At 42.3% G+C, this 24,206-nt stretch overlaps 1 protein-coding gene across 1 annotated transcript; it reads right to left on the bottom strand.

The window, feature by feature from the left end:
• Positions 1 to 587: 587 nt before the first annotated feature.
• On the bottom strand, positions 588 to 24,031 carry LOC121586891 (vacuolar protein sorting-associated protein 45). The gene is made up of 15 exons (XM_041903929.2): positions 23,758 to 24,031; positions 21,935 to 22,069; positions 20,921 to 20,981; positions 15,900 to 15,979; positions 15,544 to 15,612; positions 15,224 to 15,361; positions 15,038 to 15,148; positions 14,217 to 14,351; positions 13,570 to 13,683; positions 13,180 to 13,347; positions 12,123 to 12,281; positions 11,573 to 11,680; positions 11,334 to 11,455; positions 10,978 to 11,109; positions 588 to 1,300 (listed from the first exon to the last, which is right to left on the bottom strand). The coding sequence occupies exons 1-15, from the start codon at positions 23,848 to 23,850 to the stop codon at positions 1,213 to 1,215; spliced, it is 1,713 nt and encodes a 570-aa protein (XP_041759863.2). The 5' UTR covers positions 23,851 to 24,031; the 3' UTR covers positions 588 to 1,212.
• Positions 24,032 to 24,206: the final 175 nt, after the last annotated feature.

The raw sequence follows: 24,206 nt of genomic DNA, 5'->3' as shown, positions 1-24,206 counted from the left end.
TTAGAGGATCTGATTTGGGGGTGGTGGTATGGAGAGGTTTTATAGAGAGGCAGGCTGAATATCTGTGGTCCATGTGGCTGGCAATGGGGGTAGGCACTTGGCAAAGAATCAATCAACTGCCAAACATGGGCTGCCAAACATTTTGGTTGTTTGTTGTGTGAGGGGGAAAACCCAAAGACTTTCTGCATTCAATTCCTTACCCAAACATGAAATCACTGAGTGGAACCAGAGCAATCACACTAGCCCACAAACAAAGACCAAACACAGCCAGCAGTAGATACAGTTTACGAACTGTACTTTCAAGTCATAGCAGAAACATGGTGCAGGAAATACTGTCCAAACGAAAGTACAACAGAGGGGAATTTCTCAAAGATATTCGGAGAGAGTGTGGCTTAGCATAATGGACTTGAACGGAGGAAGATGATTATGTTATCATTATTGATCTAAGGGGGAAAGTTGTGCACAATAACATGAATGAAATCAAAACAGTGAGGGCTACTTCCATGAACTGCCACAAGAAATGGGTTATGGGAAATAATTACACCATAACAGGAAACGTGTACAAGATAAACAAGGAACACACAACATTTCACTCTTTACATTTATTGGTATTTTCCACAAAATATTCAGTCATTTCAAAATCAGTAGGTTTGGACGACATGTATATAGCATGGGGAAATGTACATAGGCAAGGAAGGAAAACATACACTGTACATAATGTTGTCTTAGAGATATATATTTTTTTATATTCTGGGCCCAAATATGAACTTTTAAGATAAACAAGACTCTAAAGTCTTCGCGCCACTTCTGTTTTCAGGAATTAAATAAAGGTCTAATAGACTGGAGTTTTCCACTTAGCTCCAATTTAAGGGGAAATGTTACACTGCAATTTGTTCAAATATTGGACACTAACATTGAGAGTGTTGTGCTCTGTTCAGTCACAAGTCAGTTACGTGGGGAACAGATTGCTTTGGTACCCAGGGTTAGGTAACCTGGCTGTCAAATTGGGTCACATGTTCATTTGGTTGGAGTTAATTGGCCCAGTTACAACAAGTTTTTAAGGGGTCGATAAAGAGTCCAGCTGTGTGGCAGTGACAGCTGAGAGCACTGGAATGTTTTTAGTGGGACACATCCATGAATTAAAGCATGGGCTAGTGATAACAATAAGGAACAGACACAACATTTAGTGAGAGTGTGTGTGTCAACAAACATTCAACGTCTGTTGGGATGACCACCCGCCCTCTGTACCCTCTCGCCGCCGTGGCTCGCACCCGCCATCAATGTCACTTCCTCCAGGAAGCTGTGAGAGAGGGTAGAAAAGGGACATTATGATATCATTCCGTTAGTTCCTCATGAGGCTGAGAGAAGCATGAGCAGTACTGCCGGTACATCAACATCATCTCTGTGACTCACAAAATATGTTTTCATCTACAAACAGAAGCCCATATACAGTGGTATACATGCAGACATGAATACCTCAGTCCTAGCCCTGTGTTACACACACAATTATTGTGTCAGTGTGTGTCACTAGGATTTCGGTCTGTAAAGCAAGGATAGGGCTGAGACAAGGCAAAAAAAACAAGAGACCCTCTAGAGAAATGTCAAAATACCTATTTCTGTTAGCTGTTCAACCCAAGACATTTCAAGGTGTCATTGCAAACGACACGAGAGATTTAGGCTTCCTGTCACTGAAAGGCAAGGTTCTAAAGAGCAGCCATCTTGTCTCTCTTACAGACCTCTGCCAATGAAAGACGCTCATTTATAAAAATGTAATTTTGACTTATGATAGAGCAGTAATTACAGAGTACTATAGTGATATATCAGCGATACCAGTGTGACATTTGCCGATGTTAATGCTCATCTGTTCGCAGTGGGTTTCCATTCATGCAGCCTGCTCTGGGTGACTAGCCTATATCAATGAGTGACTAAACACATGGTCTGGGACCTAGGTCAGATAGCCTACCATCCACACAAGTACTAAAAAAACAGTAGCCATCTGTTGGGATCTGGTGGAGCCTTGATGGCTGTGCATTTGTCTGGTAATTGAGCCTGAAATGTGCTTAATAACGATTGTCCTGACTAATATGCCACATCAGGAGCTCAGAGCAGCATGGCATCCCAGAACGGTGCGGTAGAGATGGGCAGAAACAACAAGCTTCTCATCATTACCCTCAAACCAGCCAGGATTGGGCTGGAGATGCATCACTGGCAACCGGCTAATATAAATGCACTGAGTTGAAAATCCCATGGTGGTGGAACATGTATCAATCTGCATGCAGGATATTCCAGTTATAGCTGGAAATGTGTTGGTTAAAGAAGCCAAATCACTACACAGTACAGTGACATTATACAATTATTCCATTTCATATTTTTCAAGTCTGTCTCAAGCTACATTGGAAACCAAAGGTCCATCAAGAATATCCAAGTTAAAGTTCCTGGGTGGAATAAATATTAACGGGCAAATCAAAAGACCAATCTAGAAGAATAAAATGGAGACAAGGAAGGCGGGCCAGATCCTCTAATTGGACATTTGCTGTACACCTTTTTAATTAATTTGCCATGTTCGTATTTTTACATTTTAAAAATTTAACTTTTATTTAACCAGGGGAAAACACATTGAGACCTAGGTCTCATTTGCAAATGTGCCCTGGGAACAATACAGAAAAGAAAATTATACACAATTTAAAACACAAAATTAAATAAATAGCAAATATTATACACACAATAAACAAATCAAACAAAACAAACACATTTATCAATGTAAAAATCCCTTTCTCCTAAACTGACCCTTAGACAGCAACACATCCAAATGAAATGTTACTTGGAGATTATTCCACATGATAGGGGCCTGGTAGGAAAAGGCAGATTTACCCAACTCTGTGGATACACGTGGAGTCTCCAGCATTAACCAACCCTGTGATCTAGTGTTGTAATCAGAGTTTTTTTAAATCCTGAGGTTAAAGTTCAAAGGGCACAAGTGAGCAACATGGTATTGAACCTACAACCTTGAGGTCATAAATATGCCCTGGCTATTTCGAAACAAAGCTGTCTAGATAGGGTCTCATTCAACTAGAGTTCAATATCAGTCCTGGTTATCAAAAGGCAGATTCCGACCCCTGCGGTGACGATGGTAGTGGTAGGCATTTACTGTATTGGTAGGCATTTACAGTTCATTCAGAAAGTATTCACACCCCTTGACTTTTTCCACATTTTGTTGTGTTACAGCCTGAATTAAAAATTTATAAAATTGAGAGATTTTGTGTCACTGGCCTACACAGAATACCCCATAATGTCAAAGTGGAAATTTGAAAAGCTCAATAAGTATTCGAGCCCTTTGTTAAGGCAAGCCTAAATAAGTTCAGGAGTAAAACTTCGCTTAACAAGTCACATAAGTTGCATGGACTCATTCTGTGTGCAATAATAGTGTTTAACATGATTTTTTTATGACTACCTCATCTCTGTACCCCACACATACAATTATCTGTAAGGTCTCTCAGCCGAGCAGTGAATTTCAAACACAGATTCAACCACAAAGACCAGGGAGGTTTTCCAATGCCTCGCAAAGAAGGGCACCTATTGGTAGATGGGTAAAAAAAAAAAAGCAGACACTGAATATCCCTTTGAGCATGGTGAAGTTATTAATTACACTTTGGATGGTGTATCAATACACCCAGTCACTACAAAGATACAGGCGTCCTTCCTAACTCAGTTGCCGGAGAGGAAGGAAACCGCTTAGGGATTTCACCATGAGGCCAATGGTGACTTTAAAACTCCCTAAGGTCGATGGCCACGCCCCTGCGGAAATAGAATTAGCATTAGCATTGGATGCGTCTCAATCTATCGGTGAAAGGGGACAGAGCTAGAGCAGTGTTTGTCAGACCATGAGATATCCCGAAAATTGGTCTTCTCATAAAATCGTCTGTAGCTACCGAACGGTTTGGCCTAGAAACGAAGATGAGACTCTCACAAACACTATGGCATTCTCTGTTATGCTCTACGACCCCCACAAGCGTCTTGGGACTCGTCTAAAGTCGGTACAGCCGATCTGCCAACTTCTGTCTGTAGTGTCCGAACAGTTTGGGCTACACACTAATATGAGTAAAGGTGACTCTCACGAACACGTATATGTTGGTGTTTTGCTCTAGGACGCACATAGGCCTCACAAGACTCATCTGAAGGTCCCCTCGGTACCAGTTGAAAAAATTTATGGAAGTACAGTATATATGGAGACTGTTTAGTGCCAAAAAGAAGGGGTTAAATACATGTAAAAATGTAATAATAAAAAAATGTTTCCTGATCTTTCTTATATCTCTCAGATATAGGACAGACACTTCAGAACAAACTTCCTTTAGATTTTTTGGGGGGGACTATAGAATCTGTTATTCAATGCGTTTTAATGGGTTAATAGCAGTAAGGCCCACCAAAAACAAATGCAGCTAAAGAAATTACAAATATAATGTATACTTCAAGGGGTCTTAAAATTCTAAATCAAATAGCAAAATGATTGTTGGGATGACCTTCTTAAAACAATTCCATATAGCTTAGTAGTACCCCCCAAACTGAGGATGGTTACTCCACAATAGTAACCTAAATGACAGAGTGTAAAGAAGGAAGCCGGTATACAATAAAAAAATACTCCAAAACATGCACCCTGTTTGCGATAAGTAAAACTGCAAAAAATGTGGCAAAATAATTAACTTTATGTCCTGAATACAAAGCATTATTATTGGGACAAATCCAACACAACACATCACTGAGTACCACTCTTCATATTTTCAAGCATTGTGGTGGCTGCATCATGTTATGGGTATGCTTGTCATCGGCAACGACTAGGGAGTTTTTTTGGGGATAAAAAGAAACGTAACAGAGCTAAGCACAGGCAAAATCTTAGAGGAAAACCTGGTTCAGTCTGCTTTCAAACAGACACTGGGAGACAAATTCACCTTTCAACAGGACAATAACCTAAAACACAAGGCCAAATATACACTTACCAAGACGACATTGAATGGGGCGGCATTGAATGGGGCGGCAGGTAGCTTAGTGGGTAAGAGCGTTGTGCCAGTAACCGAAAGGTCGCTGGTTCTAATCCCCGAGCCGACTAGGTGAAAAATCTGTCGATGTGCCCTTGAGCAAGGCACTTAACCCTAATTGCTCCTGTAAGTCGCTCTGGATAAGAGCGTCTGCTAAATGACTAAAATGTAAATGTTCCTGAGTGGCCGAGTTACAGTTTTGACTTAAATCAGCTTGAACATCTATGGCAAAATTTGAACATGGCTGTCCAGCAATGATCAACAACCAACTTGACAGAGCCTGAAGAACTTCAGAAATAATAATGTTAAAATATTGTACAATCCAGGTGTGCAAAGCTGTTAAGAGACTTACCCAGAAAGACTCAAAGCTGTAATCGCTGCCAAAGGTGCTTATAACATGTATTGACTCAGGGGTGTGAATACTTATGTATATTAGATATTTCTGTATTTCATTTTTAATAAATGTGCAAAAAATTCTGGTTTTCACTTTGCCATTATGGGGTATTGTGTGTAGATGGGTAAAAAATTAAGAATATTTAATCAATTTTGAATTCAGGCTGTAACAACAAAATGTGGAATAAGTCAAGGGGTATGAATACTTTCTGAAGGCACTGTATCTGCAGCTTTTGGTCCACTGAGGCGGTACACAGTAGTAAAGGGTGGCCTGGACAAATCCCCCAAAGGGGTTTACTGTGTCTTTGTGTGGCTGGTTGCAGGGAGCATTATCACAAAACAACTTGTGAGTAAGTACCTATGGGCAGCGAGCGACTCATGCAGTACAAAAGGGTGGAAAGACACAGAGGAGAAGCTTAAAGACGCATTAAAGAGCCCCATTCATATTGGCTTACAGTGCGTCTGTGGGTGAGGGGGTAGATCATGGTCCAAATGCACCACACTGCGCTATGAGCTAAAAAAAAGCATGGGACGTGCCGTCACAGCCAACATTAAAAGGATAAATAATGGGCAAGTAGATGTTAGAAGAGTACTTCAATGTGCATTGTAATTTTCCGATCATAGGCTTTTTTAGCTTTTAACCCAACCAACACACACAAACCCTGAAAGAGTTGGAAGCCAGGGTCAGCCAGGCAGGAGGGCAACACCTTGCCCTGCCCCCCTCTGCAACCTACGGGTTAAGTGCCTTACTCAATGTCACAACAGCAGGAGACGGCATCTAGATGGCATCTATCTAGGGTCACTAGAATCTGCCCTAAGAGCTAAAATATAAACAGTCGGAATTTAGAATCAAGGAAAACGTAACAATTAAAATACAGCTAGCATCAGAGAACTGAAATATGAACGTGGCAGTATGTCAACGTCAGCTTATATAAACAAGCCTGTGACAGACACAACAGAGACAACATCAAGACACAAAAAATGTAAACAAGCCATATATAGCGAGCATCAGCATTTCGCTAGCATGGGACAGCAATGGCACGTTAAAAATAAACCTCACAACACACACAGGTGCACCTATCATCTTTGGCAGCACAAGAGGGAGTGCTGCAGTACAACACGAAACTCCTCAGGATCAGAGCAAGGTTGCAAGTTCAATTCCAAGAGGTAGAAATTGTTAGATGGTGTTGCATAGCCCAGAGCGAGAGACACTTCACTTGAGCTGCATCAGCAAGCGCTCCGCTATAAAATGTCAAAGGCACGGCCAAGGAGCATCATCACTCAGCACATAAGTGCTGCTTAGCAACCCAGGTAATGTAATAGCACTGCAAACCGGAACCGTTGGTCTCTCTTGCCTAAATCACTTCTCGTGTAAGACCTGGTCAATCTCAACCTGCTCAGGTTGGAATCTCATAAAAGGTTGATGAGGAGCATTAAGTTGTCATATAACCGGGAAATAAATGTTTGGTTTGACGTCTGTGTTTGACGTCTGTGTGTGGGTGTGTTTCTGTGTTTCCAGACCCCATGATGAAAGAGAACAGTGGCGATCCCACACAGGAGTGTCAGAAGGGGCACTGCAAAAAGAGCGCTGACGCATCTCCTGAGCACCCCTGTGTTACGTGATCACACAATGTTCTATTCAGCTCAGCCTGAGAGAGAGATAGAGAAAGAAAGAGAGAGAGCAATAGAGGGAAAGAGAGAGGAAGAGGGGGAGAGGCTGAGAGAGGCCGTGAGTAGAGAGAATCTTCATTCAGCAAACACAGTCAGAGAGAAAGAGAGAGAGAGAACGAGAGAGAGGAGTCGCGATTCGGTAAATGCCTGGTCAAGCAAGAACTGCTTTTCCGAGGAAGGGCCTTGATTTCACATTTTCATGCAACACAAAGAACAACTAAAGGTTCAAAAGACGAAGGTATGCAAGCTGAATTACTCTTTAGGCCACTCCATTCAAGCAAGGGATAACATGGACATAGTAAACGCTAAATGTCTTAAATGTAAACCATACCGAAGACAACTAATATCCTTAGTCATCACCTGAACAGTGAACCCCCATGAGTAGAAAAGTTACATATCAAAGGGACATTTTACAACAACAACAAAAAAGATTTTAATGAGTGAAATGGTTATCGAGTAAAATTCCCCTTTAAAATTAGTGAAGTCATCTCAGTAAATTGAACAAAAACTTTATGTACAGAACAGAACACTGACTCCCAGGTGACTGAGTCGATGTTCACGTCATAAGAAGGAATTCCCCTCGACCATGCCAACAAATTGGGGAAAACAAACATTCTTTCCCAACTTCGTTGTCAATTTCTTGTTATACAGAAATAACAAACATGTCAAAAAGCTACTGTGTTGTTCAATGTACCTGTAACCAGGTCAGAAATCCCGACCTACGGTTCGCAGTGCTCCCACGTAGGGAAATAAAGCCTGCGAGAAGAGCCCTGTGGCTTCAGGCTATTCGGCGTGGGAGAGTGGGAAGTGTCCAAGTAGGCTACACTTAGCTATGTGTGTGGAAAACATTTGTTCACAGTTAAGACATTTAACTTGTTTAATATAGGGAGTTTGTAACTTCACTCACTATTTGTAGCTATATAGTCAGTTTGTTTGTGTTGTTAGTCTTGGCTTGCTTAATGTTCCTGTCGGTAGCTACAGTGCCTTCAGAAGGTATTCATACCCCTTGACTTATTCCACATTTTGTTGTGTTTACAGCCTGAATTCAAAATGGATTAAATATATTGTTCACACCCATCTACACACAATACCCCATAATGACAATGTGAAAACATGTTTTTTGAAATGTTTACAAATGTACATAATTATTCACACCCCTGAGTCAATACTTTGTAGAAGCACCTTTGGCAGCGATTACAGCTGCGAGTCTTTCTGGGTAAGTCTCCGAGAGCTTTCCACACCTGGATTGTGCAACATTATTATTTTCAAAATTCTTCAAGCTCTCAAGTTGTTGATCATTGCTAGACAACCATTTTTCAGGTCTTGCCATAGATTTACATGCTGATTTACACTACCGTTCAAAAGTTTTAATGGAATATCTACCTAGGCGTACAGAGGCCCATTATCAGAAAACATCAGTCCTGTGTTCCAATGGCACGTTGTGTTTGCTAATCCAAGTTTATCATTTTAAAAGCCTAATTGATCATTATAAAACCATTTTGCAATTATGTTAGCACAGCTGAAAACTGTTGTGCTGATTAAAGAAGCAATAAAACTGGCCTTCTTGAGACTAGTTGAGTATCTGCAGCATCAGCAATTGTGGGTTCGATTACAGGCTCAAAATGGCCAGAAACAAAGAACTTTCTTCTGAAACTCGTCAGTCTATTCTTGTTCTGAGAAATTATGGCTATTCCATGTGAGAAATTGCCAAGAAACTGAAGGTCTCGTACAACGCTGTGTACAACTCCCTTCAAAGAACAGCGCAAACCGTCTCTAACCAGAATAGAAAGAGGAGTGGGAGGCCCCGGTGCACAACTGAGCAAGAGGACAAATACATTAGAGTGTCTAGTTAGAGAAACAGACGCCTCACAGGTCCTCAACTGGCAGCTTCATTAAATAGTACCCGCAAAACACCAGTCTCAATGTCTACAGTAAAGAGGCGACTCCGGGATGCTGACCTTCTAGGCAGAGTTGCAAAGGAAAAGCCATATCTCAGACTGGCCAATAAAAAGAAAAGATTAAGATGGGCAGTCTGAGATATGACTTTTTCTTTGCAACTCTGCCTAGACGGTCAGCATCCCAGAGTCACCTCTTCACTGTTGACGTTGAGACTGGTGTTTTGCGGGTAAACAGGATGCATCTTTTAGAATATTTTCTGTACATGTTTCCTTCTTTTCACTCTGTCAATTGGGTTAGTATTGTGGAGTAACTACAATGTTGTTGATCCATTCTCAGTTCTCCTATCACAGCCATTAAACTCTGTAACTGTTTTAAAGTCACCATTGGCTTCATGGCGAAATCCCTGAGCGGTTTCCTTCCTCTCCGGCAACTGTTAGGAAGGACGCCTGTATCTTTTGTAGTGATTGGGTGTATTGATACACCATCCAGTGTAATTAGTAACTTCACCATGCTCAAAGGGATATTCAATGTCTGCCTTTTTTTATTTACCCATCTACCACCAATAGTGTCACTGGAAAGTTTATTTTCTAGCCTACTGTAGCCTATATTATATATACACTGTATATAAAGGGTTTCCGTCAGGAAAACTCGGCGCCGGACAAGTGACTGAGGAAGATTTTAATTCATCGGACATTTGAGAAATGTACCGGTCATCCATGCATTGGGTGCATAACCCATTAGAGCGTCCACCCACACAGCCAGCATCATCAATAAACTAAGGATATTGGCCAAATGAGACATTTACATTTCCTTAAAAACAGCCTATAACAAATTACAAAAACACTATTCCTTGCAAAATTGTATAGCTTATTGTTTTATTGGATTTTACTTTCCTAAAACAATAATTGTCCACCTCACGGTTTAGCTGTCAGAGATTTGAGCACTAAATGCATCAGGGCATTGCATACATAGGCCTATAGGCTGTATGATATGAATATTTAAAAAATAAATATAATAAAAGGAAGAGAAGCTTAGGCCTAGCCCCAGAGAGAGAGAGAGATATGCCAGTGGCATGCTACGACACAAACATGTACTTCTTTATGCTTGTCAGATAGGCTACTGCCTCTGCTGTTACAGATATAGGCATACAGAAAGAGGCTAATTCGTAATTTTTCTATAAGAATATTTTTTAAATAAAGATAAGCATTATATCGTTAGATTAAATCTGGTAGGCCTAAAACATTCTTCCTCACCTCCAGCACCCCCCTCAAAATATCTTCCCGAAGCTATGGCTGGGACTATTTGTAATGCAAGACAAATGGACATGTTGTGAGCTTCAGTAGGCTATGTCATAGCACATTGTATTAGGCCTAAATGTCCTGGAGAAGCTTGGCCATATTAACATGTGCATGAACCTGACAGTATCACCACTAATGAACGATGATGTCATTCAGATTTGTCTCTCGGAAATGGCCTTATCATAGTAAGCATGGGAAAGAATGGAAGAGCTTTGGTGAGTGAGCGTGTGTACAATGAGATGAATAGCAAAACGGAGAACACCATCGTGTTCGGGAGAGTCTCATCTTTCCATGGAGTGGTCATATTAGTTAGGCCAAACCGTTGGGACGCTACAGACATATTCGTGAGAAGACCGATTTTCGGGATGACTCATGGTCTGACAAACACCGCTGTAGCTCAGCCACCTTCCACCGCAGATGCGGAAGGCCGCCATTGGCGTATGCAATGGATTGAGACGTAGCCCATGCAAAAACAGAAATCTCTAGATTAAACAGACAGATTTTGATGGGGATTTTTGTATTATGCTAATTAGATTTCCGCGGGGGCGCGGACATCGACTCTAGGGGGTTAAGCCATTTTGATCATATGTATTGACCTGGTAAAAAATAATGGATGTCTAATGGCTATGTCTGGATGTAATTTGACTGAGGCGACTAGGTCACGAGGAGTGTTTGATGATTCTGACCTCTTGGTGTTGTGGATGGTGGTGCCGCCCAGTACGATCCGAACCCCTGGCATGGTGCGGTTCAGGTTGTAGACCGCCAGCGCCTCCTCATAGGTGGCCCCTCCGATGACGAACACTATGATATCCTGTGGCCTGAAGAGGAAATACATGGTAATCACTGATAGGCTAGCATCCGGTTGGGGTCATCCAATAATGGTGATGAACTGTAGGCTTATGTGCTCATACACACAGAATGTGTGTTTTTTACGTATCATTGATAGTGTGTAGAATTGCGTGTGTTTGGCTATACAGGTGTAGGGTCTGAGGTTGTGTCTTTAAGTGTGTCTAAGTAAGTGTGTGTGTGTGTATCACCCTACCTGTCTCTAAGGGAGCTGGGTCCTAAGTAGGGGAACTGACTGTCCTTCAGCCGCCCCTTGATCAGCTGGTCCAAGGTCTCCTGCAGTAACGGTGCATGCTGTGTGTACACATTCTCAACTCCCTGGAGACACGCACGCACACAAAACAAAAGGTGTTTTATTAGAATCTGGTTGAAAATGGCTAGATGGACACAAAACTACAGCTAGTATCTGTCTAAATTATGGGGAGAATGGTGTACCTTCAGCCCCTTGAAGAACTGTTTGGTGATGGCGACTGCGTCTTGGGGGTTGATGAGGTCACTTCCTCTCACCCTCTTTCCTCCATACTCCACCATGGACGTTACCATCTGAGGTAAAAGATGCCGGTTAAACAGGATAAAAAGGCATAATTTGATTATTCTAACCCTGTCTAGATTAATAAGACAGATGCATCAAACATCTGTGTAGCTCAGTTGGTAGAGCATGGCACTTGCAACGCCAAGGTTGTGGCTTCGATTCCCACGGGGGGCCAGTATGAAAAAATTAAAAATTAAATGTATGCACTCACTAACTGTAAGTCGCTCTGGATAAGAGCATCTGCTAAATGACTAAAATGTCAAATGTAAACATACCAACATACTGTATGTACATTGTTGAGTTGAATGTATATTTATTTATCCCCACAGGGGCATTGAAAACTCCCAAATTAATAACATCTTCTACATAATATAAGACAAGTACAACAACAGTGTACAGTCCTCATGTTGGCCCAAGGGCCAGGTAGTGGGACAGTATAGAATGATCCCTTACCCTGCGATGCCTCTCTGACACGCCCTTCCTGTTGAGCTCCTCCATGAGGCCCGGCAGGATGCTGCTGCTGTGTCTCTCGTAGCGCAGTGCGTACAGCATCACCAGGCGCACCGCGTCCAGCTCACTCACCCGCGGGTTCTGCAGCAGCCGACGCACATTCTGTGGAGAAACAGGGAGTACATTTTACATAGCGTTGAATAAAATCTTTATTTTGTAATTATACTTCACTATGGTTTCTATGTGCAGTGTTTAAGTGTATTCTGATAGTCACTATTATAAGTGGCCAAGTCTATACACACGATACAGCAGTGGGCTGTCCTCTTCTTCAACCAACACAAAGTACAGAGAATATTGTGTGTCTTTCTGAATGCTTTCATGTAAACTATTGGTGTTATTGTATAATAAAACATTGAGCTGTAGGCCCCCCCCAGAAAAAAAAACATGTGATGTTAGGGGGGCGGCAGGTAGCTTAGTGGTTAAGAGCATTGTGCCAGTAACCGAAAGGTCGCTGGTTCTAATCCCCGAGCCAACTAGGTAAAAAATCTGTCGATGTGCCCTTGAGCAAGGCACTTAACCCTAATTGCTCCTGTAAGTCGCTCTGGATAAGAGCGTCTGCTAAATGACTCAAATGTAATGTCACATGACAGTGATAGGACCCCCTACATTTACATATTGGGCAGTGTCTGCTCTTTGTCTACCACATGTCATGTCTATTTCAGTACTGTGTCTGGTCAGTGTCTAGCCTCTGTCTGGTTCATATTTGACTTGTGTTTACATCTATATATATAGTAGTGTATTTCTAGTCAGTCTCTGGCATCAAGTCAATGCAGAGCAGGATTGGAGTGTTGATTAATTTCAGGAAATTCTATTGGGAATAATAGAAATGTGTTTCCTACCGGTAAATTAAAAAATAAAGCTAGTTAGCATTGGTTTGCAGACCTAACTCTAACTTCCTACATACTGGACACCGAGACATAAAAATGGTATCCACTAGTTCATCTGACTCTGGGGAAGTAGATAAAGGGCCTCGTTAACATAATCCCAAAGTATCCCTTACCTGTGATGCGCTTGAGTGGTCATTCTGGCAGGCCAGCTCCTGTTCCACCTCTGACACCTCCATCAGGTGCCTCTCGCTCACCATGCGAGACAGCTCGCCCACCACAGTCACGTGCTTCGACACTGTGCCTGACATCTTTTTGAACTGGGGGTAGTTGTCCACAAACGCCTGCAGAGAAAAACAGAGGGAAAGATTAAAAAGTAGAAAGAAAACAAACTTGCAGCAATTATTTAAAGTTTGTATCATTATTGTAATTAAGAGATAATTAATCTAATTGCGATTGGTTATTAACTAATGAGGCTGAGATGTGTTAGTGGTCCTAAATGAGCAACTGCTACAGGACATGCTGGGAAATTGAGTTCCTGTGGGACTACAGTGCCCAGCTCTCACCTTCATATCAGAGATGGACTCCAGCTTCTGTTGCTCCTTGGGCTTCTTCTTCTGAAAGTCCTCCATCAGGTTCTTGATGTTTGTGCCGATCTCTCCAAAGTTCAGGTACAGATTCTGAATAAGAGAATGTGTGAGTGAATTGGAAGTTGTCAGCCAACGTCTGGCCCTGTCGGAATTCTTTAACCTTCCCTCATTGACCAACTGCTACACATTCCGCCAGATCTTTTCCTTCAGAGTCTTCTTACAGAGGGTTGCTGACCCGCCTTCCTAACCTCTAGGCCAAGGATCATCATCTAGATTCAGCCGCGGGCCGATTCTTTTCTTGAGCGGATGGTCAGGGGGCCGGAACATAATTACAAATAATTTGTAGACTGCAAATTGACCGCAAGAAGCCCAAATAGATATAACATTTGATTCAAACATAATCATTTCAAATCTTGCTTACATTTGTATATGATCACATCTCTCTATTACGCGTGGGAATACTTTGGAACAGATTTCCAAAATTGTAATCACTTGGCGCTGAAATTCAGCCCGTTGGGGAACCCTGCTCTAGGCTACCTGCCAGCCTGCCCAAATGGGACCGTTTCAATGCAAAAAGGAACATTTGTGTAGAATTGGAACCAGGGCTAGAGACTGGGACTCACGTTGGCATAGAACTCATCGTTCTCTGCAGACAGCACCACCTCCTTCAGCTCCTTGCTGATCCCTGGGACTCGGGACAAGTCAATACGGTTGTTGTTGAGGCCAAGCAACTCATGCACCATGGCCTGGTACGTCCACTAGAGAAAGCAGGGCAACAAACAATGAAACCAAAACAATGAAACCTACAATTCAAATAAAGTTAACTTAATCTCTACTAATTCCATTCAGTGATGAAGGGTATATGAGGTTTTCGCCAGTTGATTAGCTTTTCTAATGTGCGCTAAAGATTGGTACATTATGTGTGACACAAAGGGCCTTGAGTACATGAGCTAGTTCACTGTGCAGGTTGCAGGCTTGGTAAATGTATGTATAAGACTCTGCTGCCCCCAAGTGATCAGAGGCTGCAGTACACATCAGAATGATGTGAATATGCTGCAAGTACGTAGTATATATGACTTGGTCATTGCCTACCTTTTTGTAAAAATGTAGCCTGGGTTCCCGACTGATAAAATGCTCAGTCTGGTACCAAGCTAGAAAACAGGTTGATTATCTTTGAAATGTATCTTCTGACTATTAGTTCCAACGGACATTTGTTATTGGAAATATTCAGACAACACTTAGTTTTCTTCTGTTGTGCATACTGAACACGACCCTGACTCTTAGTTCTGACCTGGTTAAGTAGTGGAGTGATGGCATCATCACCCTGACTCTTAGTTCTGACCTGGTTGAGTAGTGGGGTGATGGCGTCGTCACCCTGACTCTTAGTTCTGACCTGGTTGAGTAGTGAGGTGATGGCATCATCACCCTGACTCTTAGTTCTGACCTGGTTGAGTAGAGGGGTGATAGCATCATCGCTGCGGTCCAGGATGAGCAGGAGAGGAGGCACTTCTGTCTTCCTGAAGTCAAACAGCTCATACTCCTTGGTGATGATTTGCTGGGGGAGGAGAGGGGTAGTGAGATTGGCGCGTACGCGCGTGCATGTGATAGGTGTGCATGTGATATTACTCACCTTCACGCTCTCTCCCAGTCTCTTGGCCATGTCTGAGGACAGCTGGTAGCGGATCATGGGACATTTCTTCAAGGCCAACAGCACCGAGGTCAGACCCTGGGTGGTACGTGGCAGGAGAGTGGGCTCCCAGCTACGACCCTGCAATACACACACAGTATGAGATGGGAATGCACTCTGTAAATAGATCCAAAATACAGAGGGAATATGACATATGCAGAGACAAATATAAAACATTAAACTAAAATCAATGCAGATGAATAATAAACCACAATATAAATTGTCACATATCCAAAGCGTCATGGCATATTTGCATGTCTTACCCTTGCCACACCACTGAGGTTGAGGGAGAAAAGGTGTGGGTTTACAGCAATGAAGTCTCCATAGAACTCCTGCAGTCATATAAGAGAGAAATTGAATTATTCGTTTCCAGTTTAAATGTCAAAGGATTACCTGGCTATTACAAGACTACGTGTACTATAAAGTGGTTATAACTAGAAACAGAAATGATAAACATGTGGAATCAGGACTAGTAGGAAAAACCGGTGGACCATCATTCCACCAAAAACAACAATAAAAAGAAAATCCCAGAATAGTAAAACAATTCATACAAATATTAATAGTTGGGTACCTAACTGATGGATACTGTCCTACAGTACTGCCCTTAGCGTTAACTTACCTGCACTTCTGCAACCACCTCCTGTTCATCCGCCTCGGCCAGGGCTTTTATCTCACTCTTACTGATGACGTTGCTGAAGTCTAGAAAGGATTATGAGGAGGATGTCACCCAAATGGGAAAAATAATATATTGGAATATATTTAAATAAAATTTAAATATATTGGGGAAATGTATTTTTCTAATATATAAATAGATAAATAAATAAATACACGCTCACACCTCACAACCTTCTCTACCCCAATGTTGAGTCTCTATTGACCCCTGGAACATTTTTACATTTACATTTTAGTCATTTAGCAGACGCTCTTATCCAGAGCGACTTACAGTTAGTGAGTGCATACATTATTTTTTAAATTTTTCATACTGGCCCCCCGTGGGAATCGAACCCACAACCCTGGCATTGCTACATCCCTGCCGGCCATTCCCTCCCCTACCCTGGACGATGCTGGGCCAATTGTGCGCCGCCCCATGGGTCTCCCAGTCGCAGCCGGCTACGACAGAGCCTGGATTCAAACCAGGATCTCTAGTGGCCTTAGACCACTGCGCCACTCGGGAGCATTAGGTTCCAAAATAGTTTTTTGGCATGCAAAAGATGGATCATTGAGTTGTAATTGAAAATAAATTCTGCAGCTATTGAGGTATAGCCTACCTGCCAGTTATGAAACATAGTAAAAAATAAATGAGGTGTTTATTTCGAAAAGACACTTGAATGTAGAACATATCTGTAAATATATTTGAAAATAAATTCAAATATATTTTCAATCACAATTTGTCATGTTCCATCATTTTTGCAAAAATTGCTCAGGCTTAGTAAATTTGGTTGGGGATCATTTATGGACAGTGATATTTAAACCGTGTCTCTGATTTTTTAAGCAGATTTAAGTCAGGACTGAGACTAGACCATTTAGGAACACTCAACACCTCTTGGAAAGCGATTCCGGTGTGTATTTGGTATTAAATTGTTTGGAATTGTCTCGCTGAAAAATAAAGGTTTTCAGAAGACTGAGGTGGGTTTTCCTCTAACTTTTTTCCTGGGCTTTGCTCCTTTCATATTTATTTGGATCCTGACAAACTCATCAGTCCCTGCTGATGACAAGCATACCCATAACATGATGCTGCCACCACAATACTTGAAGACTGAGGTTAGTTTAAAGTATTAACTTAGTTTTTTCGCCCCTGCCTACAGGACTCCTCCTTGCTAGCTAGCGGTAGACGGTGTCTTTCGCTCCCACCTGCTCTCACCGTTGTTAACAAAACTGCTGGAAAACAGTGCGCGACAGGCGGGGGGCTAAGGACACATTCTACTGGTCGCCCCCGCCTCCTAGCTAGCTATTTTTTTATTTTTTTTATTTCACCTTTATTTAACCAGGTAAGCCAGTTGAGAACAAGTTCTCATTTACAACTGCGACCTGGCCAAGATAAAGCAAAGCAGTGCGATAAAAACAACAACACAGAATTACATATGGAATAAACAAAACGTACAGTCAATAACACAATAGAAAATCTATATACAGTGTGTGCAAATGTAGTAAGTTATGGAGGTAAGGCAATAAATAGGCCATAGTGCAAAATAATTACAATTTAGTATTAACACTGGAGTGATAGATGTGCAGAAGATTATGTGCAAATAGAGATACTGGGGTGCAAATTAGCAAAGTAAATAACAATGTAAATAACAATATGGGGGTGAGACTACATCCGAAGTCAAGGATCGGTAGGATAGTCAGTTTTACGAGGGCATGTTTAGCAGCATGAGTGAAGGAGGCTTTGTTGCGAAATAGGAAGCCGATTCTAGATTTAACTGGATTGGAGATGCTTAATGTGAGTCTGGAAGGAGAGTTTACGGTCTAACCAGACACCTAGGTATTTGTAGTTGTCCACATATTCTAAGCCAAACCCGCCAAGAGTCGTGATTCTAGTCGGGCGGGCAGGTGCAAGCAGCGTTCGATTGAAGAGCATGCATTTAGTTTTACTAGCGTTTAAGAGCAGTTGGAGGCCACGGAAGGAGTGTTGTATGGCATTGAAACTCATTTGGAGGTTTGTTAACACAGTGTCCAATGAAGGGCCAGATGTATACAAAATGGTGTCGTCTGCGTAGAGGTGGATCTGAGAATCACCAGCAGCAAGAGCGACATCATTGATATACACAGAGAATAGAGTCGGCCCGAGAATTGAACCCTGTGACACCCCCATAGAGACTGCCAGAGGTCCCGACAACAGGCCCTTCGATTTGACACATTGAACTCTATCTGAGAAGTAGTTGGTGAACCAGGCGAGGCAGTCATTTGAGAAACCAAGGCTATTTAGTCTGCCAATAAGAATGCAGTGATTGACAGAGTCAAAAGCCTTGGCCAGGTCGATGAAGACGGCTGTACAGTACTGTCTTTTATCGATCGCGGATATTATATCGTTTAGGACCTTGAGCGTGGCTGAGGTGCACCCATGACCAGCTCGGAAACCAGATTGCATAGCGGAGAAGGTACGGTGGGATTCGAAATGGTCGGTGATCTGTTTGTTAACTTGGCTTTCAAAAACTTTCGAAAGGCAGGGCAGGATGGATATAGGTCTGTAACAGTTTGGATCTAGAGTGTCACCCCTTTGAAGAGGGGGATGACCGCGGCAGCTTTCCAATCTCTGGGGATCTCAGACGATACGAAAGAGTGATTGGCTAGTAATAGGGGTTGTGACAATTTCGGCGGCTAGGTTTAGAAAGAAAGGGTCCAGATTGTCTAGCCCAGCTGATTTGTAGGGGTCCAGATTTAGCAGCTCTTTCAGGACATCAGCTATCTGAATTTGGGTGAAGGAGAAGCGGAGGGGGCATGGGCAAGTTGCAGCGGAGGGTGCAGAGCTGGTGGCCGGGGTAGGGGTAGCCAGGTGGAAAGCATGGCCAGCCGTAGCAAAATGCTTATTGAAATTCTCTTTTATCTTAGATTTATCGGTGGTGACAGTGCTTCCTAGCCTCAGTGCAGTGGGTAGCTGCTCTTATTCTCCATGGACTTTACAGTGTCCCAAAACTTTTTGGAGTTAGTGCTACAGGATGCAAATTTCTGTTTGAAAAAGCTAGCCTTTGCTTTCCTAACTGATTGTGTATATTGGTTCCTGACTTCCCTGAAAAGTTGCATATTGCTGGGGCTGTTCGATGCTAATGCAGTACATCACAGGAGGTTTTTGTGCTGGTCAAGGGCAGTCAAGTCTGGGGTGAACCAGGGGCTATATCTGTTCTTATTTCTGCATTTTTTTTTTATGGGGCATGCTTATTTAAGATGGAGAGGAAAGCACTTTTGAAGAACATCCAGGCATCCTCTACTGATGGAATGAGGTCAATATCCATCCAGGATATCCGGGCCAGGTCAATTAGAAAGGCCTGCTCGCTGAAGTGTTTTAGGGAGCGTTTGACAGTGATGAGGGGTGGTCGTTTGACCGCGGACCCATTATGGACGCAGGCAATGAGGCAGTGATCGCTGAGATCCTGGTTGAAGACAGCGGAGGTGTATTTAGAGGGTAAATTAGTCAGGATGATATCTATGAGGGTGGCCATTTTTTACGGATTTAGGGTTGTACCTGGCAGGTTCCTTGATAATTTGTGTGAGATTGAGGGCATCTAGTTTAGATTGTAGGACGGCCGGGGTGTTAAGCATATCCCAGTTTAGGTCACCAAGCAGTACGAACTCTGAGGATAGATGGGGGGCAAGCAATTCACATATGGTGTCCAGGGCACAACTGGGGGCTGAGGGGGGTCTGTAGCAAGCAGCAACAGTGAGAGACTTATTTCTGGAAAGGTGGATTTTTAGAAGTAGAAGCTCAAACTGTTTGGGCACAGACCTGGATAGTATGATAGAGCTCTGCAGGCTCTCTCTACTAGTGACACCTTATCTTATGAGTAAGTATATAATTTGTATCTATTATTTGCTAACTTTGCCATGAAATGAGCAGCAGCAGTACAGAACCATCGCTAGACCGGCACATTAGACGCACATTCCTCACTCGCTAGATGCGCAATTAAAGGGCCAGATGCGCAATTAAAGGGGAATTACACTCAAATCGAAATGTTTTCTTTCAGACCTAAATAAAATGTGTCTTCTGATGTGATTTAAGCATTGACATGGACTCATAACATCCAATTTCACTTTTTCTCTAGGATAAATTGTAATTTTAAGAGTGAAAAACTAAACAAATCTAAAACCAGGAAAAATGTAACTGTGAACCTAATTTGGAGAAGAAAAAAAAACATTTTATAAGGCCCCCCTTATTTTATGAGGTATATATAATGACAGAAAACATAGTGCACTACTTTCTCTTGTACACTAAGGACCTGGGTAAGAGTTGCAGGGGAGAGAAGAAGATAAGAATGTGCCTATTTGAAAGCTAGAAAAAATGTGTAGCTCACAACATGTTTAATTTTAAAAAAGTAGCTCTAATGCTAGAAAAGGTTGGAGACCCCTGCCCTAGACACTGTAATGCGTGAAAAGCCCAGGAGGCCGGCCGCTTCTGAGATAGTGAAATTGGTGCACCTGGCACCGATGATCATACCACGCTCAAAGGCCAATAGTTTTGCCCATTCTAATGATAAATCGAACCGTAACTGAATGCCTCGATGCCTGTCTGCCTGCTTTATATAGCAAGCCACGGCCACATGACTCACTGTCTGTAGGAGAAAACTCGTGAACGGGGTGGTGTACCTAATGAACTGACCACTGAGTGTATTTGAAAACGGAAAATGTTGGAATATGTCCATATATTTAAATATTTAGATATCTGTAATTGACATACATGTTGTTAAAATATATGTAAATATATAATTTTTCCGTATGGGCAATTGCCGCCACCATGAAATGTTGATGCATGGTCAATCGCAATGTCAATAAATGCTGAGTCTTTAGGTCTAAACCATATAAACGAGCCAGGGACATAAAATCTTAGTCCTCTTTATCTGTATTTGGTAGATCCGATCTATCTAAAAACCTGCACAAGAATCAGAACAGAGAACCATATGATTTGAACAACAGTGCAGAAGTCCTTACAGATGAAGTAGACACTGTACTTTGGTCGCCTGAGCTCCTGTATCAGATTTTCCACATTCTCCTGTAAAGAGGGCAGAGAGAAAGTCGGGGGTGTCATGCAAATCCAAAACTGAGCACAACTAAAGTACTTTGCCTCCAAATAGCGCATAGTGTATGGATGCAATGCAATATGCAGTGTACATTCAGTATAGGTACAATGAAGAAGTTGACATATGCATTCATACAGTTGTGGATGGACACAATCCAGTAGATACAGAGCATGTAGGCTACAAAGTCTTATAATAATAATAAATAATAATTGGTCATTTAGCAGACGCTCTTATCCAGAGCGACTTACAGGAGCAATTAGGGTTAAGTGCCTTGCTCAAGGGCACATCGACAGATTTTTCACCTAGTCGGCTCGGGGATTAGAACCAGCGACCTTTCGGTTACTGGCACAACGCTCTTAACCACTAAGCTACCTGCCGCCCTGTCTTAACCACTAAGACCTGCTGGTCTTAAAGGCCCAGTGCAGTCAAAAACGTGATTTTCCTGTGTTTTATTTATATTTCCACACTATGAGGTTGGAATAATACTGTGAAATTGTGAACATAATGATAATCATTTTTAGTGTAACAGCTGTTTGAAAAGACAGCCTGAAATTTCAGTCTGTTTTGGTGGAATGGAGTTTTGGCCTTCCATGGTGACATCACCATGCAGTAAATGTGTTAATAGACCAATAAGAAAGAGTTCCAAACCTCTCTGCCAATAACAGCACATTTTCAGTTGTTTTCTCCTCTCCATTCAGATCAATCCGAGACAGTCCTAGCAAAATTCATGCTTGAGAAATTGCCCTGCTTTAGAAATTGCTAAGAAGCTATTTTGTTTATTTTTGACTATTTTAATTGAAAACAATCACAGTAAGGTAGTCAGTTGTTACCCAGAAATGATTTGATATGGAGATAAAAATGGCTGCATTGGACCTTTAATGCAGAGCAAAGGCTGGCTACAATGTGCATACAGTGACTGGGGCACCTTGGTTGGCCTGAGGAAGCAGATGGCTTTGAGGTGCTTCATGTTGTCTCGATTCTGTGAGTCGATTCTTTCGAACAAGTAGACCTCCTTCTGTAGGATCTCGGATTGAGTGTAGACCACACTGACGATGCTGGTCTGATGGGACAAGCACAAACAAATAGGCATGATGACCAAACGTAACTGTAATGCAGTAAATTCGTTTCTACATGAGCCAGAGATTTTGCAGAGAGATGAATGAGATTCATTATTTTGCTACCATTACTGTTTGTTACAGCTGAAAGGTTACAGTCCTGAATATGGTATTGAGTCCAAATGATTCATGCACATTTTTGTATCCTCCTCATCAGAATACCTCTCTGAGTAGCTGCTGACAGTATGACATTATCAAAAGCTTGGTTCTCCTATCTATATAATTAAAGGAGAAGTTTCCTTTTTTACAACCAAATCTCTATTTTTGATATAAATGGCATTTTATAGACAGGTCCAGACACTTTTTTTGTGATTTCACATGTTTTTATAAAATCAGGATTTGTTGAACAATTCAAGGTTCTGTCCTTCAATGTGTCTGTCTCAGATAGGCAACACATACACTAAATGGCCAAAAGTATGTGGACACCAATTCAAATGAGTGGATTTGGCTAATTCAGCCACACCCGTTGCTGACAGGTGTATAAAATCGAGCACACAGCCATGCAATCTCCATAGACAAACATTTGCAGTAGAATGGCCAGTACTGAAGAGCTCAGTGACTTTCAACGTGGCACCGTCATAGGATGCCACCTTTCCAGCAAGTCTGTTCGTCAAATTCCTGCCCTGCTAGAGCTTCCCCGGTCAACTGTAAGTGCTGTTATTGTGAAGTGGAAACATCTAGGAGCAACAACAGCTCAGCAGCGAAGTGGTAGGCCACACAAGCTCACAGAACGGGACCGCCGAGTGCTGTAGTGCGTAAAAATGGTCTGTCCTCGATTGCAACACTCACTACCGAGTTCCAAACTGCCTCTGGAAGCAACATCAGCACAATATCTGTTCGTCAGGAGCTTCATGAAATGGGTTTCCATGGCTGAGCAGCCGCACACAAGCCTAAGATCACCATGCGCAATGCCAAGCGTCAGCTGGAGTGGTGTAAAGCTCGCCGCCATTGGACTCTGGAGCAGTGGAAATGCGTTCTCTGGAGTAATGAATCATGCTTCACCATCTGGCAGTCCGACGGATGAATCTGGCTTTGGCGGATGCCAGGAGAATGCTACCTGCCCGAATGAATAGTGCTAACTGTAAAGTTCGGTGGAGGAAGAATAATGGTATGGGGCTGTTTTTCATGGTTCAGGCTCCTTAGTTCCAGTGAATGGAAATGTTAACGCTACAGCATACAATGACATTCTAGACGATTCTGTGCTTCCAACTTTGTGGCAACAGTTTGGGGAAGTCCCTTTCCTGTTTCAGCATGACAATGCCCCTGTGCACAAAGTGAGGTCCATACAAAAATGGTATGTCGAGATCGGTGTGGAAGAACTTGACTGGCCTGCACAGAGCCCTGACCTTAACCCCATCAAACATCTTTGGGATGAATTTGAACGCCGACTACGAGCCAGGCCTAATTGCCCGACCTCACTAATGCACTTGTGGCTGAATGGAAGCAAGCCCCCGCAGCATGGAGTCTGTTATAGTAGCAAAGGGGGGACCAACTCCATATTAATGCCCATGATTTTTGAATGAGATGTCCGACGAGCAGGTGTCCACATACTTACAAATGTAACCTGATACATTGTAACCATTGTGCATCGTTAGAACCACTACATTGTAACCATCCTAGCTACATGACTTACCGTCTCTTTATCCATGAGCAGAACCTTCATCCCTGGCCCGCTGTTTTCTATCATTTTGGAGATATACTGCTTGACAGCAAGTGTCACATTCATTTTAACAACGTCGTGAAATTCTAATGATGACAGCTTGAAAAATACCCAAAGGCCGATTTCTATTAACTAAAGATATCTTGCACCAGGCAACGCTTCAATTCGTTTTATGTCAAATTAGTCTATTGTTGACAAATATTCAGCTCACCTTCGAAATGAACTCGAGTTACATTTCCGGGTGAAGAATTGGTCAACTGAAGAGTGTAACGAATGATCTACGACCAGTTTGTAGAGCAAAGAACAGGAAAAAGCATAAACTGAGCATGCATTTCACTGATCCGAAGTCAGCATGTGTTTGTTATATCCCACAATGCACCACTAATAGTTGCACGACGAGGACGCCATTCTGGTAAGGGCAG

The sequence above is a fragment of the Coregonus clupeaformis genome, chromosome 17, assembly GCF_020615455.1.
Source record: "Coregonus clupeaformis isolate EN_2021a chromosome 17, ASM2061545v1, whole genome shotgun sequence".
Classification (NCBI taxonomy): domain Eukaryota; kingdom Metazoa; phylum Chordata; class Actinopteri; order Salmoniformes; family Salmonidae; genus Coregonus; species Coregonus clupeaformis.
The sequence above is the reverse complement of the archived record's forward strand: the minus strand, read 5'-3'. Positions and strand labels throughout refer to the sequence as shown.

Coding starts and splice junctions, on each gene's coding strand:
- LOC121586891 (XM_041903929.2), bottom strand. CDS start 23,850: ATGAATGTGACACTTGCTGTCAAGCAGTATATCTCCAAAATGATAGAA. Junction 13,348..13,569: donor AGTCCATCTCTGATATGAAG/GTGAGAGCTGGG, acceptor TTTTCTCTGCAG/GCGTTTGTGGACAACTACCC. Junction 12,282..13,179: donor ACCACTCAAGCGCATCACAG/GTAAGGGATACT, acceptor GTTTCTCCACAG/AATGTGCGTCGGCTGCTGCA.